Source organism: Pelophylax lessonae, assembly GCF_965119305.1.
Source record: "Pelophylax lessonae genome assembly, chromosome: 1".
NCBI classification, from domain to species: Eukaryota; Metazoa; Chordata; class Amphibia; order Anura; family Ranidae; genus Pelophylax; species Pelophylax lessonae.
The window spans coordinates 755,541,085-755,557,880 of NC_138768.1; the positions used below are offsets into that span (position 1 = coordinate 755,541,085).

At 45.8% G+C, this 16,796-nt stretch overlaps 1 protein-coding gene across 3 annotated transcripts in view; it reads left to right on the top strand.

The window, feature by feature from the left end:
• PDS5A (PDS5 cohesin associated factor A) overlaps positions 1-16,796 on the top strand; it is a 337,552-nt gene that overhangs the window by 171,034 nt on the left and 149,722 nt on the right. For all 3 annotated transcript variants that reach the window (XM_082258623.1, XM_082258625.1, XM_082258624.1), the window contains 3 exons: positions 1,121-1,260; positions 1,377-1,492; positions 1,776-1,881. In XM_082258623.1, coding sequence (XP_082114749.1) covers positions 1,121-1,260; positions 1,377-1,492; positions 1,776-1,881 — 362 coding nt within the window. The remainder of the gene's footprint in view (positions 1-1,120; positions 1,261-1,376; positions 1,493-1,775; positions 1,882-16,796) is intronic.

Here is a 16,796-nt window from a genome sequence, read left to right on the forward strand (position 1 = left end):
ATCACAATATGATACCCAGTTGTTTGGTAAAATATAAAAGATGTTACGCCAAGTAAATGGATACCTAACATGATAAGCTTTAAATTTGCAAATGCCTGTGGAATGGTGGCAAACTACGGTACTTTTAAATCTCCGTAGGCGAGGCTTTAAAAGTCTTTACAGGTTACCAGTTTAGATATGCACAGGTGGTCTGGTGCTAGAAGTATTGCTTACAGCTTACGCCACGACGACCGTGGCGATAACTCGCATGTATGTTGCGATCTCTGTTCCAGTGTTCATGCAGGACTGACGTATGCATTCGCCTTTGTGCGGGGTGACAGGGCACTTCATTTTTTTAAATTTTTTTTTTTTTTATTAACTTTATTTCTATCACTAGCAGTGAACATCATCTACAGTGTTATTGTTTTTAAGAACAATGATTAAAATCTCCAGTCAATGCACTCTTTCAGTAGTGCATTTTTACAGGCACATAAGTATTCTCAGCCTCCTCTCCTGAAGACTACTTTCATGCCTGTAAATGTACTACCAAATGTGAGTGTATTGACTGGAGATTTTAATCCTTGTTCTTCATAAACATTATCACGCTAATGCGGATGTGCACTCTCTCCCTTTCTCTGTTTATGTACATACAACAGCTAACATACATGTTGTATCAGTGCGATTGTCAGGAGCAGGAGAATTTATTTTGGGTTGTTCTTTGGTGGTATGTTATGGTAGTAGCAAGAAATATACAGCTAAATTTAGTTTTACTTTTTTAGCCCAGTTTTTCTTTATTGCTCCAAAAGAAAAAAATCAGGAGATATCCATTACTATTTACCACCAAATGAAAGCCCAATTTGTCCTGAAGAAAAAAAAAAAAGGTGTATAATCCACCTGGATGCACAAAGTAGTTGCGATATGTACGGTTTTACGAACACATGTCAAAGTTGCAAAATTGTGCTAAGCATTAACATTTGTTTTACCCTCAGGCGCAAAGGGGTTAAATAAACAAAGCAGGGGACTTAAAATGTTTACTGTTAAATAGGATGGTTCAAATGACATGTTCACTGTGATGTATGCCAGTTGTGCTACTTAGGAAAAAAGCCAGCTTGTAATTTAAATTCTACTTCTTAATTCATAGAGAATTTACCAGATCCAGGAAAAGCACAAGATTTTGTCAAGAAATTTAATCAGGTTTTGGGGGATGATGAGAAATTGAGGTCTCAGCTAGAGATGCTCATAAGCCCAACATGCTCCTGTAAACAAGCTGATGTTTGTGTGGTAAGAAATTTTAATTGCAGCTTATTTGCATGCTTTCACTATAGCCATCACAGAACTTGGAGATCTCAATATATGTAATGACCAATGTTTTCTTGTTTTGCCTGTTTTAATTTTAGAGGGAAATTGCTCGGAAACTTGCTAACCCAAAGCAACCTACAAATCCCTTTCTAGAAATGGTAAAATTCCTATTAGAAAGAATTGCCCCAGTACATATAGATTCAGAGGCTATCAGGTATGTAATTGTTTTCCATGCATACAACTAGTTTCCTAATTAAAACTTCTATTCAGGGATGTTTTAGATATGCCTTTTTTTTTTTATTAAATCTCCTTTGTATGTTGGTGTTTTTGTGAGATGCTTTCCTGGGTCTGTATGTGTTTGGCTGTTGCTGTGATTATATGGGAATGTTTTCAAATCTTATAGAAAATGTAGGTTTTTCTTTGGTAATATGCTTTGCAAGTCATTTGAGTTTTTTTTGTGTAGGTTCCCCATCTTATGCTTATACTTTTTGTTTCAGTGCATTGGTGAAACTGATGAATAAATCTATTGAGGGTACAGTAGATGATGAAGAGGAGGGCGTGAGTCCTGATTCTGCAATAAGAGCAGGATTAGAATTGCTAAAGGTAAACCAAGTTAAGAAAAAATATCAATTTAAAAGAATTTGAATTCATTAGTGTGTGTTCTTCTTAGTATTGTAGTAGTTGTCGTCTAAGGATGGGAAAATTAGCTAAGACGTAATCAATCCCTAAAGCATGGCTTGTGCAATGGTTTGGTTTGACCTACTAAGCATTGGTCCTTTCAGGGCTACCTCTTTTAGCAAGCTGAATATGTTGTGAAACTAGCTGAATCTCCATGCTATATAAGCAGGCACCTCCCAAGTATCTGCATATCGCTATAACGTTCTGATTCGGTTCCCAGGGATCCCCAAATGTTAGGATTCTCTGGTACCATCTGCCCTTGTCAAGAGCCTGGCCCTTCCTTTGTAGGTTTCCTGTTGCTGTATAAATTCGTTATCTTTTAGCACAGTGTAACTATAGTGAATTTTAGCATCCCTTGCAGTCTTTCGTATCGCAAATGGGTACTTGCATTGACCCAGCTTGTAAAAACAAGACGCCACCTGTGTGCTCAAGCCTTGCTGCCCTCTAGAACTGGGGATATCCGGAAGCCACTACAAAAAACAAAGAAGGGCGCAACAGCCTAGTCAGTGCATTATCGCACATTTTCTTTTCTCTTTTAAATCAACGTAAATTTTACTTGAAAGCATATGAATTAGTCACTCATCAAGCTACTAGTCTGTAGCCCCATGGTCCTTTACTTGGCACACTTCAGAGAACAGGGGGTCCTGGCGCTGACACGTTTCAAAGGCAACCCCTTCTTTAGAGCTCTGATGAAGGGGTTGCCTTCAAAATGCATCAGCCATTTAGGATCCTGGTGAGGTCCCCCTGTTCTCTGGAGTCTGCCAAGTACAGGACCATGGGGCTTCAAATGAGCAGCTCGATGAGTGATTTTAATTTATATGCTTGTAAATTTAGTTTGTTGGTTTTAAAATGAAATACTAGGGTCTGTTCTGGTGGGGTCTCCTTCTGGGAACCCTCCGATGCCTGTGTCTGCTGACCCCCCTGGCGGTCCTGAAGACCGCATGGCTCGCCGTGGGGGGCCGCCATTTTGCTGTAGACTTATTTTCCTCTGCATTAATGTTTCTTCATTGCAATGCATGGGCAGCCATTTTTTGATAGTTCCCCATAGAATGCATCGGCAGCCGTTTTCTTGTAGTCCACGATCGCTGGACAGCAAAGGGAGACACTAAAGATTCTAGGCATGACCCAGGGGCTTTTTTTATTTCCTGTGTCAGATTGTTTTTTCTGCTGCACAGAAAAGCCTCCTAATCGGTTTGGTAATGTTTTTGGGTTCCTTATAAGTATTCCTTACTCACACTGCTGACAGACTGCGTTAGGGTGAGACTTGCAATATTTGTGACCACCCTGGTTTCACAGGCCATCACAGAATGGGTGAAGTTACTTAACCACTTAAGCCCTGGAGGATTTGGCTGCTCAAAGACCAGGCCCTATTTTGCGATTTGGCACTGCGTGACTTTAACGGACAATTGTGCGGTCGTGCAACGCTGTACCAAAATTAAGTTGACATACTTTTTTTCCCACAAACAGAGCTTTCTTTTGGTGGTATTTGATCACCTGTTCAATTTTTATTTTTTGCGCTATAAACAAAAAAAGCGTCAATTTTGAAAGAAAAATTTCACATTTTTTATATGAAATTCTCAAAAAAAATGTAAAAATCAAATTTTTTTTTAACATTTCAGGCCAATTTGGTAAAAAAAATCGCAAAAAGCGAGTTTTGGTTTGCGCAAAAGTTATTGCATTTACTAACTACGGGAAAGATTTGTCATTTTTATTGTTTTTTTTTTATTAACTAGTAATGGCGGCGATCTGCGATTTTTTTTTTTTTTTTTTTTTTTTTTTTTTTTTTTTTTTTTTCGGGACTGCGACATTGCGGCGGACAGATTGGTCCCCTGACTGACATTTTTGACACTTTCGGGAGTACCAGTGACATTACTACAGTAATCAGTGCTATAAATATGCAGTTACTGTCAAAATGAAAAAAAAAATAAAAATAGGGGTAATTTCTGCGCTAATAAATGATCGAATAAAGGAACGTGTGAAAACAAGGGAAAAAAAAATAAAAAAGCAGCTAGCACAAGATCCACAGACAGTGACCAAAAAGCATCAATATTCACAAAGTGCAGTGCTAAATTTGAATTGATCATAAATATAGTGAAAAATGAATATCACAATTCAATAAATAGTGAAAATGAATGTCACAATATAACAAAAAAAAATTTATATGATAAACAGTGTTTGAAAAATCCCAAGAAAAGTCCAAAGTGAAATAGGTCCAAAGCAGAGTGGTAACAATCCTTCCTTCTTATGACACCCAGGGAATGTGTAGGTGGGGACACCACAGTGCACTAATAAGGGAAGCAGCTTACCAAAAAGCCGTGGCTACTCAACTTAATGAGAAAGCCTCACCACGTAAAACAAATCTCAGGGAATCCAAGGAACCATAAGCAGCGCTGTGGAAAATTAATTCCTTAAGGAAGCTCCATAGTGGTCAGATGGATATATGGAAGAAAAGTAGTAGAAAAAGACCATCACGTAATTCCATCAAAGATTAAAATGAAGTTTATTAAAAAAAACTACTCGCATGGATTTAGCACAAACAAGCACATAAAAAACGGTTAGCTGGAGGTTCGGTCGCGGCGTCCCGCAAGTAACTCATCACCATTAGACGAACAGCCGGCTCAGAGAAGGGGCGTGTGGACGTTGCGTCTGCAGTCGCCAAAACGGCTACTCCAGACGGCAACGTCCACACGCCCCTTCTCTGAGCCGGCTGTTCGTCTAATGCTGATGAGTTACTTGCGGGGCGCCGCGACCGAACCTCCAGCTAACCGTTTTTTATGTGCTTGTTTGTGCTAAATCCATGTGAGTAGTTTTTTTTAATAAACTTCATTTTAATCTTTGATGGAATTTCGCGATGGTCTTTTTCTACTACTTTTCTTCCATATATCCATCTGACCACTATGGAGCTTCCTTAAGGAATTATTTGGACTTTTCTTGGGATTTTTCAAACACTGTTTATCATATAAATTTTTTTTGTTATATTGTGACATTCATTTTCACTATATTTATTTATTGAATTGTGATATTCATTTTTCACTATATTTATGATCAATTCAAATTTAGCGCTGCACCTTTTGTGAATAATACTGTCAAAATGACACTGGCAGGGAAGGGGCTAAGTGTGTCCCTAGGGGCGTGATTCTGTCAGGGGGCGTGGCTTGTTAGATCATCACAGAGAAATATGATCCTACATAGCAGGATCACATAGCCTCTGTGATGATCTAAAGGAGGAGGAGGGAGATCTAGTGGCCGGCGGACGTCGGATGCGCCGGTCACACGCACGGGGGTGGGAGGTGGGCGAGCGACGTACCGGTACGTCACTTTGCCTGTAGGGGGCTGACTGCCGCAGTATATAGTCGTGCGGCAGTCGGCAAGTGGTTAAAGATGACTTGGAAACGTAACAGCTCTCGCCAGGGCTGATTGAGCTCAAGCCCTGCTTTATATATGTGATGAATCCCTGGATGCGGCTTTCCTGGTTGCCAGTGTCTGCGGTGGGAATTGCTATTGGACGCATGGTGTGGGGTTAAAGAGCTGATCTGCGGACCGGGCTTCCAAAAAGGCTCTTTCTGACTGTCCCTTTACGGGGGAGGGGTTGTTTGGATCCTCCCTAGATGAGTTGATCAAAGCCTTACGGGTGGGAAGAGTACTTTAACTGCAAGGCACCACGTGCTAGACGGGGGCCTTCTTTTACTGCTCATAGGGTGCCCTTTCCTACCTCCGGGTCACAGGAAAAAGGAAAGCCATTCAGGTCGTCTTGGGGTTCCACAAAGACATGGTCAGGTAAATCGAAGACAGGCAAGTCTGGATCTGCAGACAAATCCTCGTCTGCATTAAGGGGTGCCCTCTCCCATTTCTGGGTTGGGGGAACGTCTTTGCTTCTTTCCGGTACCATGGACTTCCTTATTTCTGGACGAATGGGTTCAGGAACTGATCCGATCAGGGTACAAGATCAAATTCTGGTCTCTACCATCGGACAGGTTCTTCCTCTCCAATCTGCGCCTATCTCCAGACCAGTTAAGGGATCTACGATCTGCAGTACAGTATCTGCTGTCGCATGGGGTGATTGTGCTGGTTCCTCCTCTGGAACGCTTTCAAAGGTTTTATTCAAACTTATTTACTGTGCCCAGGAAGGAAGGCAAAGTGTGTCCAATCCTGGACCTCAAGGCTCTGAACCGCTTTGTGCGGGTACAGAAGTTTCGAAGGGAATCCATTCGAATGGTAGTGGCGTCCCTACACCAGGGAGACTTTTTGGCCTCCGTGGATATCAAGGATGCATATCTTCACATCCCTATCTATTCTAGACACCAGCGTTTTCTTCGCTTGGCTATAGGAGAGGAGCATTATCAATTTGCAGCATTACCCTTTGGTCTAGCCTTCACCCCTAGGGTCTTTACCAAGGTGCTGGCCCCGGTGTTGGCGTTACTGCCGCAACGGGTGATCTCGCTACTGGGGTACCTTGGTGATCTCCTATTGGGGGGGGACTCTCGGCGACTTGACGATCACTGTCCGAACACTGCAAAAGATCGGTTGGAAAATCAATTTTAAAAAATCCACCCTGATACCCTCATTGAGACTGGATTATCTGGGCCTGATTCTTGATTCCACTTTGGCGAGGGTCTTTCTTCCCCCAGACAAGTTGCAAAAGTTGCAGGGGGTGATCTGGTTGCTGTTGGCGAACAATCTGTCCTCTCTGCGGACTTGCATGCGAGCCTTGGGTCTGATGGTATCAACCTTCGAGGCGGTTCAGTTTGCTCAGTTCCACACAAGACCCTTACAAAGGGAGATTCTTGTCAAGTGGAACAAGGATCCAAAATTCTTGGACACTTTGATTCGGTTGAATCCCAACACAGTCTGCTCTTCTGTGGTGGCTTCATTCGTCAGCACTACGCCAAGGCAAGTCCTTCCTTCTGTTGTATTGAACGGTGGTAACCAGGGACGCCAGCCTGTCAGTCTGGGGAGGAGTGCTGGGGAGGCTCTGCGCCCAAGGGTCCTAGACAGTGTAGTTGTCTAAGCTGCCAATAAATTTCTTGGAGCTCAGAGCAATAAAGCTTTGTCTGAGACACTGGACAACTCGTCTGCAAGGTTCCGGATCCAATCTGACAACACCACGGCCTTGGCGTACATCAATCATCAAGGGGGCACCAAGAGTGTCTGCTGTGCACATCCCAGGTGTGGAGAACTGGCAGGCGGATTACCTGAGTAGTCAGGTGTTGGATCAGGGGGAGTGGTCTCTACATCCGGAGGTGTTTCATCTCCTGTATGTCCGGTGGGGGACACCTGAGGTCAATCGGTTTGCTTCTCAGCTCAACTAGAAGGTTCAGAGGTTTGTAGCCAGGTCCCGGGATCCTCTGGCCGACACAACAGACGCACTGGTGGCTCCTTGGGGTCAGTATCGCCTGATTTATGCCTTCCCTCCGTTTAAAACTCCTGTTCAGGTTTCTTCGCAGGATAGAAGTGGAAGGGGTGCGGTAATTCTGGTGGCCCCAGACTGGCCTCGCTGGTCTTGGTACGCCGACCTGGTAAGGTTGGTCGCCGATGCTCCTTGGAGACTTCCTCTCAGGTAAGATCTGCTGTCTCAAGATCCGATCTTCCATCCTGCTTTAGTCACTGGCTTTAACGGCGTTGCTGTTGAAAGCCAGGTATTGAAGGATAGATATCTTTCTCACTCTGTGATTCCAACACTATTGAAGGCCAGGAAGTCTACTTCCAGGAAGATCTATCATCGTACGTGGAAATCGTACATTTCAGGGTGTGAATCACTGAAGGTGCACCCCTCACTTGTTTTCGGTAGCTAGGGTTTTGACCTTTCTTCAAAATGGGGTTGAACAACGTATGGCTTTGAGCACTATCAAACAGCCATGTGTCGACTTTGGCTGTTTTTTTTTTTTTTCCCAATGCCCTTTAGCTACTCATGCCCTGATTCACAATTTTATTCAGGGGGTGCATCATATGACTCCTTCGAGGCGATCCCCACTGCCTCCGTGGGACCTGAATTTGGCATTATCTGTTCTTCAAAAAACACCTTTTGAGAACATTAACATTTGCTTACATTATCTCAGAAGGTTGCCTTTTTGGTGGCTATCACTTCTGCCCGCAGAGTGTCTGAATTGCTGGCGTTGTCCTGTCGCTCCCTTATTTGGTGGTCAACAGAGATAAGGTGGTACTTTGACCTAATCAGTCTTTTCTTCCTAAGGTGGTTTCTTATTTTTATTTGACTGTAAGACATTGTGCTGCCTTCACTTTGTCCTAATCCCAAGCATCCCAAGGAAATGGCTTTGCATTCTTTGGATGTTCAGGAAATTAGGGTTTACCTGGCGGCTACTGAGTCTTTCAGAAAATCAGACGCTGTTTTTGTCCTTACCAAAGGACCTTGTAAGGGATTGGCTTCGTCTGCTGCGACCATATCCAGATAGATCAGGCAGGCGGTGGTTCAGGCTTATTCACTAAAGGGTCAGGTTCCTCCTTTTCCGGTGAAGGCGTATTCTACTAGGTTAACAAATCAAGGAGCAAGAGTTCAGAACACTGCCAAGTGTAAAATCTCTTACTCACCCAGCGCTAAATGCAATAATAAAACAACTGTTTGCAATAAAATACCTTAAAGGTAAAAGCTGCTGCTATATTGAAAGAAAAATCTAAAATATGTGCAACAAATACAGATTGTATATATCAATTTGTGACACTAGCAGCGCTAAACCATGAATGTCATAAATACTTGAAGATATGGCTGGAAGAAAATTTATACAATCAATCTAAAACATCTAAAGTCCACCAGTGGTTAAAAGCCTTGCTGATGTGCAGGTAAGCATTCAGCCAAAGTGTAGTCCCATGTACCAGTGTGAACATAACATGGAAAAGAGTGCGGCTAATAATAGTAATGTCCGTGTGCCACCACCAGCCGTGATCACCCGTCAGATGGAAAACTCACCGGATCAGGGAAAGAAACAGGCATGTAATTATTACTGCTGGCTCTTCCACTTCAGACCAATAGCCGCCTCCACCTGGCTGTTACTGCGAACCTTAACTTAGTCACTCGTGTCACCATGTGAATGTAAACATAATGAGGGGATACATAGCGTAATTCCGTAAAGAATGTTTATTGAAAATCACCCCCGTACCCCACACATATGTACTCACAAACACGAGAATTAGTCTGGCATAAGCAAATGTATGTAAGCGTCCATCCACCTCTGTCGCTTTCAAAACCGTCCGCTTTGGCGCCAAGCGGACCGGATCCGACAGTGCGGCGTGGCGTCCTCCGTTGCTAGGCGACCGCGCACTCACGCCCTAAAGGTCTGAAGTGGAGGAGCCAGCAGTAATAATTACATGCCTGTTTCTTTCCCTGATCCGGTGAGTTTTCCATCCGACGGGTGATCACGGCTGGTGGTGGCACACGGACATTACTATTATTAGCCGCACTCTTTTCCATGTTATGTTCACACTGGTACATGGGACTACACTTTGGCTGAATGCTTACCTGCACATCAGCAAGGCTTTTAACCACTGGTGGACTTTAGAGGTTTTAGATTGATTGTATAAATTTTCTTCCAGCCATATCTTCAAGTATTTATGACATTCATGGTTTAGCGCTGCTAGTGTCACAAATTGATATATACAATCTGTATTTGTTGCACCTATTTTAGAGTATTCTACTAGGTTGTTGAGTGCCTCTTGGGCTTTTCGCAATCAGGTGTCAGTGATGCAAGTTTGCAAGGCGGCAACATGGTCGTCGGTGCACACGTTTACAAAATTCTACAAGGTAGATGTGTTGGCATCTTCCGATGCCTTATTTGGCCTCGAGGTTTTGCAGGCTGCTGTCTGAAATAACTTTTTTTTTCTCTATGAGGGGGTAAGTGTTTTTTTTTTTTTTTTTTTTTTTTTAGGTGTGCTCCAGTTGTTCCTGGTTGAGCTCCTTGTTACCTGGTTGGCTAAGTTAGGCCTTTAGGGAAATATGTTGTTCTTTGCGTTATTTTTACCACACCTCATGCAAATGCTGCTTTAGGATGTCCCAATGGTCAAGAAGATATGAAGCTGCGTCTTGTCAATGAACGATGGAGAAAAATTGATTTTTGACTTACCCTAAAATCATTTCTCTGAAGTTCATTGACAGACTCAGCACCCGCCCCTCTAATTATGAGTGTAATGGGGTTGCTGTCGTCTTCTAAACACTGCTTGCAACTAAAATGAGGGTTGTAGCAAAGTGTTTGGGTTTATGCCTGCAGAGACTGCCCCATAGGTGTGATAAAGCTTTTTCCTGTCTATTGTCCTACTCCTGTAGTGGACAGCATAACCCAATGATCAAGAAGAAATGAAGCTGCGTCTGTCAGTGAACTTCAGAGAAAAGGATTTTACATAAAGTCAAAATCCAGTTTTTTTTTTTTTTTCTTTCGTTCACTGACGGACACAGCTTTATGTCTTTTAGACCCTTGGGCCTATGCTGCTCTCTCTTCAGGAGTAGGACTAGGCAGAAACAATTTTGCTTACGCCCCTGAGGCAGTCCCGGGGGGGCGTGGGTGGTATATCATCCCTTCTTATCGGACTTCAGTTTTTTTCTGCCTAGTCAGGAGTAAGGACTTGGCTCTCTGCTGGATCTGTGATCCTGGCATTTTTCTTTTTTAAATGTTATTCTTTTCCATTTTCTTTGTAGTTCACACAGGAACAAAAATAATAATCAACAGCTGGACTGGGCGACACACTGGATATCTTAGATCCGTATGGTCTTCCAGTCTAGCCTGCGAGTGCGACCCAACTATTAGCACGGCTCTAGGTTGGCCGCGACATAGCCCCACTGGAAGGGGGCTGGCCGGCGAGTGAAACCCATCGTGAGGTCGCAAAGCCCTGGCCACGACCGCATTCATGATCAGAGTCGCAGCGTACCTTGGGCCGCAGCACCCCCATTTCAAGATGGTGCGGTAGACTGGTGGGAGTGGTGCCCGTCTGATGCCAAGATGTGGTGACTAGTGTCCTCCTTTCTTTGGGAATTGCTGGGGTGGTTGCGGGCCCTTTCTGGCATTTCTCCCCCTCACATTTTCCCCCCTTTACCTAGCAGGGTTTCTCTGCATTGGTCGCCCTCACCTGCCCCCTGTCCCCCCCCCCCTTTTCTCCTTTTGGGTGGGCATGGGTGTTTTTTGGGGTGGGGGGAGGGGGCTTCACTGGTGCTGGGCCGTGGATGGTGTTCACTGGCTTCGGCGGCCATGTTTGTGTAGTCCAGCGGACATATTTTGGGTTTCCCATTGTAAATAGCAACGGCCATTTTCTTGTAGTTCTGTAGGATGATGTGCTGCAGGGGCCTCTAGTGTCAGTGTCGGCTCTTCATCTTTGATTGCAGTGTGAGATGGTTTGGCGCTCTTCAGCTTTGGGGTGGTGAGTTCTAGTGGGTTATACAATGCTTCCTCTGCTATATACAGTGCCGCGGGTGCGCTGATTCTTGTGGTGCTCCAAGCGGTGTGTGTGTGTGTGTGTGTGTGGTTCTATTAAAAAAAAAAAAAACTTTTTCTCTTTGTGCAGTGTGGCCCTGATTAACCATGGAGCTTCTAGAGCATGTATCACCACCTGACGCACTCCTTGAAGCCGCGGGACCCTTTGGGCCTGTCGGCCCTAGGGGCCATGACGGCGGCCCTGCAGTCACTTATGTTAAAGGTTGATATGGCCCTGCAATCCGGCTCACAAAAAAGCACCTCCCCGCCTTCACCTGTATCCTCTGCCTCAGAGTCTAAGGAGAATTTGGCCGCCGCGGACGAGAGTTAGCCCACTTAGTCTGCGTCCACCCACCCTGCGTGCTCTAACAGCGAGGCCGAATCATCCTCCGAAAAAGCGCTGGCGGAGGCTTTGATTGTGTCAGTGCCGGAAACCTTAAAGTTGGAGGACTCAGCTAATGCCGAGTCGGCACCCACAAATCTTTCAAGGTGACAAAGGTGTTCTCTTTTCCTGCCTATTTTGACAAGATTGTCACTAGTCAGTGGGGTTCTCTGAAATGCATGGTTGGAATACCGAAGCGCTTGGCTAGGAGATATCCCTTTTGAGGAGTCTCTCCTGAAGAAACTAACCGTTCCACTGTCGGTGGACTCTCAGGTTTCCAGGCTAAATAACTTTTGCCAGTGGAGGATTCTTCATCCTTTAAGGATCCTGCGGACAAGAGAGCTGAGGCTCTGGTCCGTTAACCTTTTTCACCGTGGCAGGTTCAATGCTGAGGCCGGTGTTTGCGATCACCTTTGTATCCCAAACTTTTAACAGAATGGTCAAAAATTTTACGCCAAGATGTAGAAGGGGGTCAACACCCTCCTGAGTTGGCGGATCAGTCAGTACATTTGTGATGCTTCTTTGGATGCAGCCCCCTTGGCAGGGTATCTGGGACGGTGATCATTTTTCGCTGTATGATTTGGTTGAAGTACTGGTCGACCGACCAGGCATCTAAAATGGTGCTGACTGATCTGATCTACCTTTTGTAGGTGACTGTTCGGTGCCTCTATGGAAGAGCTCATTAAGGGCCTTACGGGGGTAAGGGTACATTACTTCCGCGGGTTGCTAGGGGAAAGGAACCTTGTAAGCACACAGCAGCCCTTTTTGTCGTCTGGATTGCAGGAAAAGGGTATGAGATCCACCCGTAAGTTCGAGAGGCTTCAAGAGACCCTGGAATGGTAAGTCGAAAGCAGACACTACTGATCCCGCAGACAAGCCTTCCCCAGCCAGAAGGGGCACCCTCACTCGCGTCTGGGATGAGGGGACGTCTTCGCCTTTTTCCGGACCCGTGGACCTTGTCCATTCAGGACAAATGGGTCCACGAGTTGGTTTGGTTACAAGATCAAGTTTCGGTCCTTGCCTCTGGCAAGGTTCTTTCCTTCCAGCTTGCGCCTGTCTCACAATCGGCTAAAGGGCCTCTATGGGGCAGTGCAGAACCTGTTAGCACAAGGAGTCATTATGCCAGTTCCAGAGTCGTAACGTTTTCAAGGTTTTTATCCTAATAGGTTTACAGTTCCCAGAAAGAAAGGCAAGGTTCGCCCGATCTTGGACCTCAAGGCTCTGAACCACTTTGTGCGGGTTCTGAAATTTCGTATGCAGTCCATCCCTCATGGTAGTAGCTTTCCTTCATCAAGGGGATCTTATGGCTTCTATCGATCTCAAGGACGCTTACCTTCACATTCCAATCAATGTCAGGCATCAGCGTTTTCTTCGTTTTGCCGTTGGCAAGGAGCAGTATCAATTTGTGGCGTTACCTTTTGGTCTCTCCTCAGCTCCTCGGATGTTAGCAAAGGTTTTGCCCCGAGTGCTGGCCTTCCTACAGCATAAGGGGATCTCGGTACTGGGTTACCTGGACGATCTGCATCTTCATGCAGAGTCGTCTTCGGCTCTAGAAGCCGACTTTTGACATTACTGTGCCAAATTTTCAGGAGTTCAGATGGAAACTGAATTTCAAAAATCGGCTTTGACTCCGTCCACCAAGCTGGACTCAGCGTCGCCCTGGGTGTTTCTTCCTCGGGCCAAACTTCTGAAGTTGCAGGGTGCAATTTGGCTCATGTTGTCCAACTGTCGATCGTCACTCAGGACTTGCATGCAAGTCCTGGGTCTGATGGTCTCCACTTTCTAGGCGGTTCAGTTTTCTCAGTTCCATACCAGACCTCTGCAAAAGAGATTCTTGCCAAATGGAGCAAGGATCCGCAGTCACTGGACGATCTGATCCTGTCGAGTCGGGGTACGAAGGGTTCTCTGATATGGTGGCTCCGCTTCCCAGCGCTTCGCCTGAGAGTCCTTTCTTCCCCTGTGTTGGACAGTGATTTCCACGGATGCCAGTCTGTCTGGGTTGGGAAGTGTCTTGGGACTATACTTGGTCCAGGCTGCCGATCAACATCCTGGAGATTCGGGTGATCAGACTTTCTCAGTGGACGGATCGCCTGCAGGGATGCCCGATGAGGATACAATTGAACAATGCTACGGCGGTGGCAAATGTCAATCAAGGCGGCACAAGGAGTCCCTTGGCGGCCCAGAAGTAGCTGGCGTTCTGACGTGGGCAGAACCATATGTTCCGGCCCTCTCTGCTGTGCACATTTAGGGGGTGGAGAATCTGCAAACTGACTATCTCAGTTGGCAGACGTTGGATCAGGGAGAATGGTCCCTTTATTCCGGAGGTGTTGCAACTGTCTCCGGTGGGGGGGACTCCCGATTTGGACCTGTTGGCCTTCTGTCTCAACAGGAAGGTGCAGAGTTTCATGTCAAGGTCTTGGGATCCTCTGGCTGACGCCCTGGTGGCCCCTTGGATTTACGCTCTCCTCCAATACAACTTCTGTCGAAACTGCTATGCAGAATCGAGGTAGAGGGGATTCCAGTCATTCTGGTGGCAGCAGACTGGCCTCGCCGGTGTTGGTAAGCAGGCCCGGTAGGGCTGGTAGCAGAAGTTCCTTGGAAACTTCCTCTCAGGGAACATCTTCTTAGGGACCAATCTTCCATCCTGGAAAGAAGTAAACTCTGCGCTAAAGATATCTAAGGGGTATGACGATATAAATAGGCTGCAACCTACCCTAAACTACAGTCCGAAGACTATTATATCTTCTGAAGACGTCTGATGACAAAACGCGTACAGCGCCGTCACTTCCGGTTCCGGCATTCTGGTGGAATGCATTGCGTTCCAGGACGCTAATATCTCGCTTGTACCCATTGTAATATTAGTCCATCCACGGACCACTGCACACACTACCGCCCTCATAGGAGAGGACCATAGGATCCTGCATTTCTTCTGGGACACCTCGGACCCCCAGGGACGACCCCCAACATCCCCCCATCACAGAAGAGAGATAGGAGCCAACAGAGGGAGTTTCATCTGCTCCTCAATACCCGCTCTATACCCCTGTGTGGGGTGGGTATATCTGGTTAGTAGGATATTTACCTGAGGGGTCACCCAGCACCTCGCCAGTTGCCCACCACGGGGTCACCATAAGATCTATTCACGAAGTCGCCTATATAGCTATCTGGTTATGGACTAATTCATTTTATATATCACTATTGCATTTCTGGCTATTAGGACTTTTTCTCCCAGCCAGACACTATATTATATTTATTAATCACTATTTTTGCACCCCATTGAACCATTGCTGTTAATTTTTTCTTTTTCCTTTTTTCAACACTCAGATCACTCATTACACTTTTAGTGTATATCCTCAGCACTTTTTGCCACTGTCGCTTAACCAGTTTATATTATTGTATTTATTCAGTGCCCGATTATTTATTGTTTATATACTTTGCCACCTTGATTGCACTTTATCACGGGGATATTTATTTATCACTGCATTTTTATATGTTGGTCTTATATTTTTAATCCGTATACTTATTTGTTGCACTGATAATTTATTGTATTTATATACACATCACGTTACCCTTATTCATTCACACACCACAATATTTATTACAGGCAGCGCCAATTACCCAAATATATTTTTCTTACAATCTTCCATCCTGCTTTACAGTCACTGGCTTTAACGGCTTGGCTATTGAAAGCCAGGTGCTGAAGGACAGAGGTCTGTCAGTCGGTGATCCCTACTCTGTTAATAGCTAGGAAATCTACTTCCAGGAAAGTGTATCATAGAGTTCGGAAGGCGTACATTAGGGCTGCACGATATTGAGAAAAAAAGTACATTGCGATATTTGGTTTTCAGCGATATAGAACGCGATATTGAACTGGGTGGAATGCAGAAGACATGGACTGCTCTGAACTCAGAGTGGTGGTAGGAGTAGCCGCCGGTGACCTCCTGTGATCCTATCCTGCGGAGACGGAGGAGCTGTGGGCCCGAAGCAGGCACAAGGTATGACGCCCACTGAGTATCTGCATGTTATGTTAGGCTCCTCCCCTTTGCCATGTAAACAGTGCTCACCTGGGTAACGTGCGCGGTAGGGTCGGGGGCCCCCCAGTCCGGTGTCTTCCGTGATCCGGGCTGTCCGCACGTGCACAACAATGTGCGGCTTGTGTTATTGTTCCGCCGTGTTGTGTCTATCGGTTTCCCCATGCTTTCGGCTGTCATTGGAACTCCGCCCCTCCAGCCAGATGCAATCCAGCCCTCCCAGCTCTGCCTCTAGTCTCCAGCCGACCAATACTCCGCCCTGCTCCGCCCATTGTCTCTCCTGGCTGCATCGGGGGGGCGCACGGGGACGGGGATCAGGCTGTAATGTTTTGTAAATGGATTCAATGTAGAGACAATGGGCGGAGCAGAGCAGAGTAATGGTCGGCTGGAGACTAGAGGCAGAGCTGGGAGGGCTGGATTGCATCGGGCTGGAGGGGCGGAGTTCCGATCGGCTACCAGCACTGTGAGTCCTCCCCCCCGAGTCCCGACTTCTCCCTGCCTAATGCTAATGCTAAATATTGTCTTCGGCGATATGAATATCGCCCACGCCCGCAGAACGATAGTCGATATCACATCGACTATCGTTCAGCCCTAGCGTACATTACTTGGTGTGAGTCTCGGGGGTTCACTACCTGTTTCTTTTCTGTCTCTCTCCTGTTGGAGTTTCTACAACTGGGTGTAGATCAACGTTTGGCTCTGGGCACCATCAAGGGCCAGATTTCTGCTTTGGCCATATTTTTCCAAAGACCGTTGGCGGCAAAGTCCTTGGTTCTCACTTTTGTGCAGGGAGTTCGCCATCTGGCTCCTCCGGTGCAATACTTGGTACCTCCGTGGGATCTCAATTTGGTACAGTCTGTACTTCAAAAGCCTCCTTTTGAAATCATTTGTGAACTTCCTTTGCTCTTTCGCAGGAGGTGGCCTTTTTGATTACTATTCTGCGCGTAGGGTGTCTGAGTTGGCTGCGTTGTCCTGTTGGTCACCTTACCTGGTGGTTCACAGGGACAAAGTGGTGTTACTACC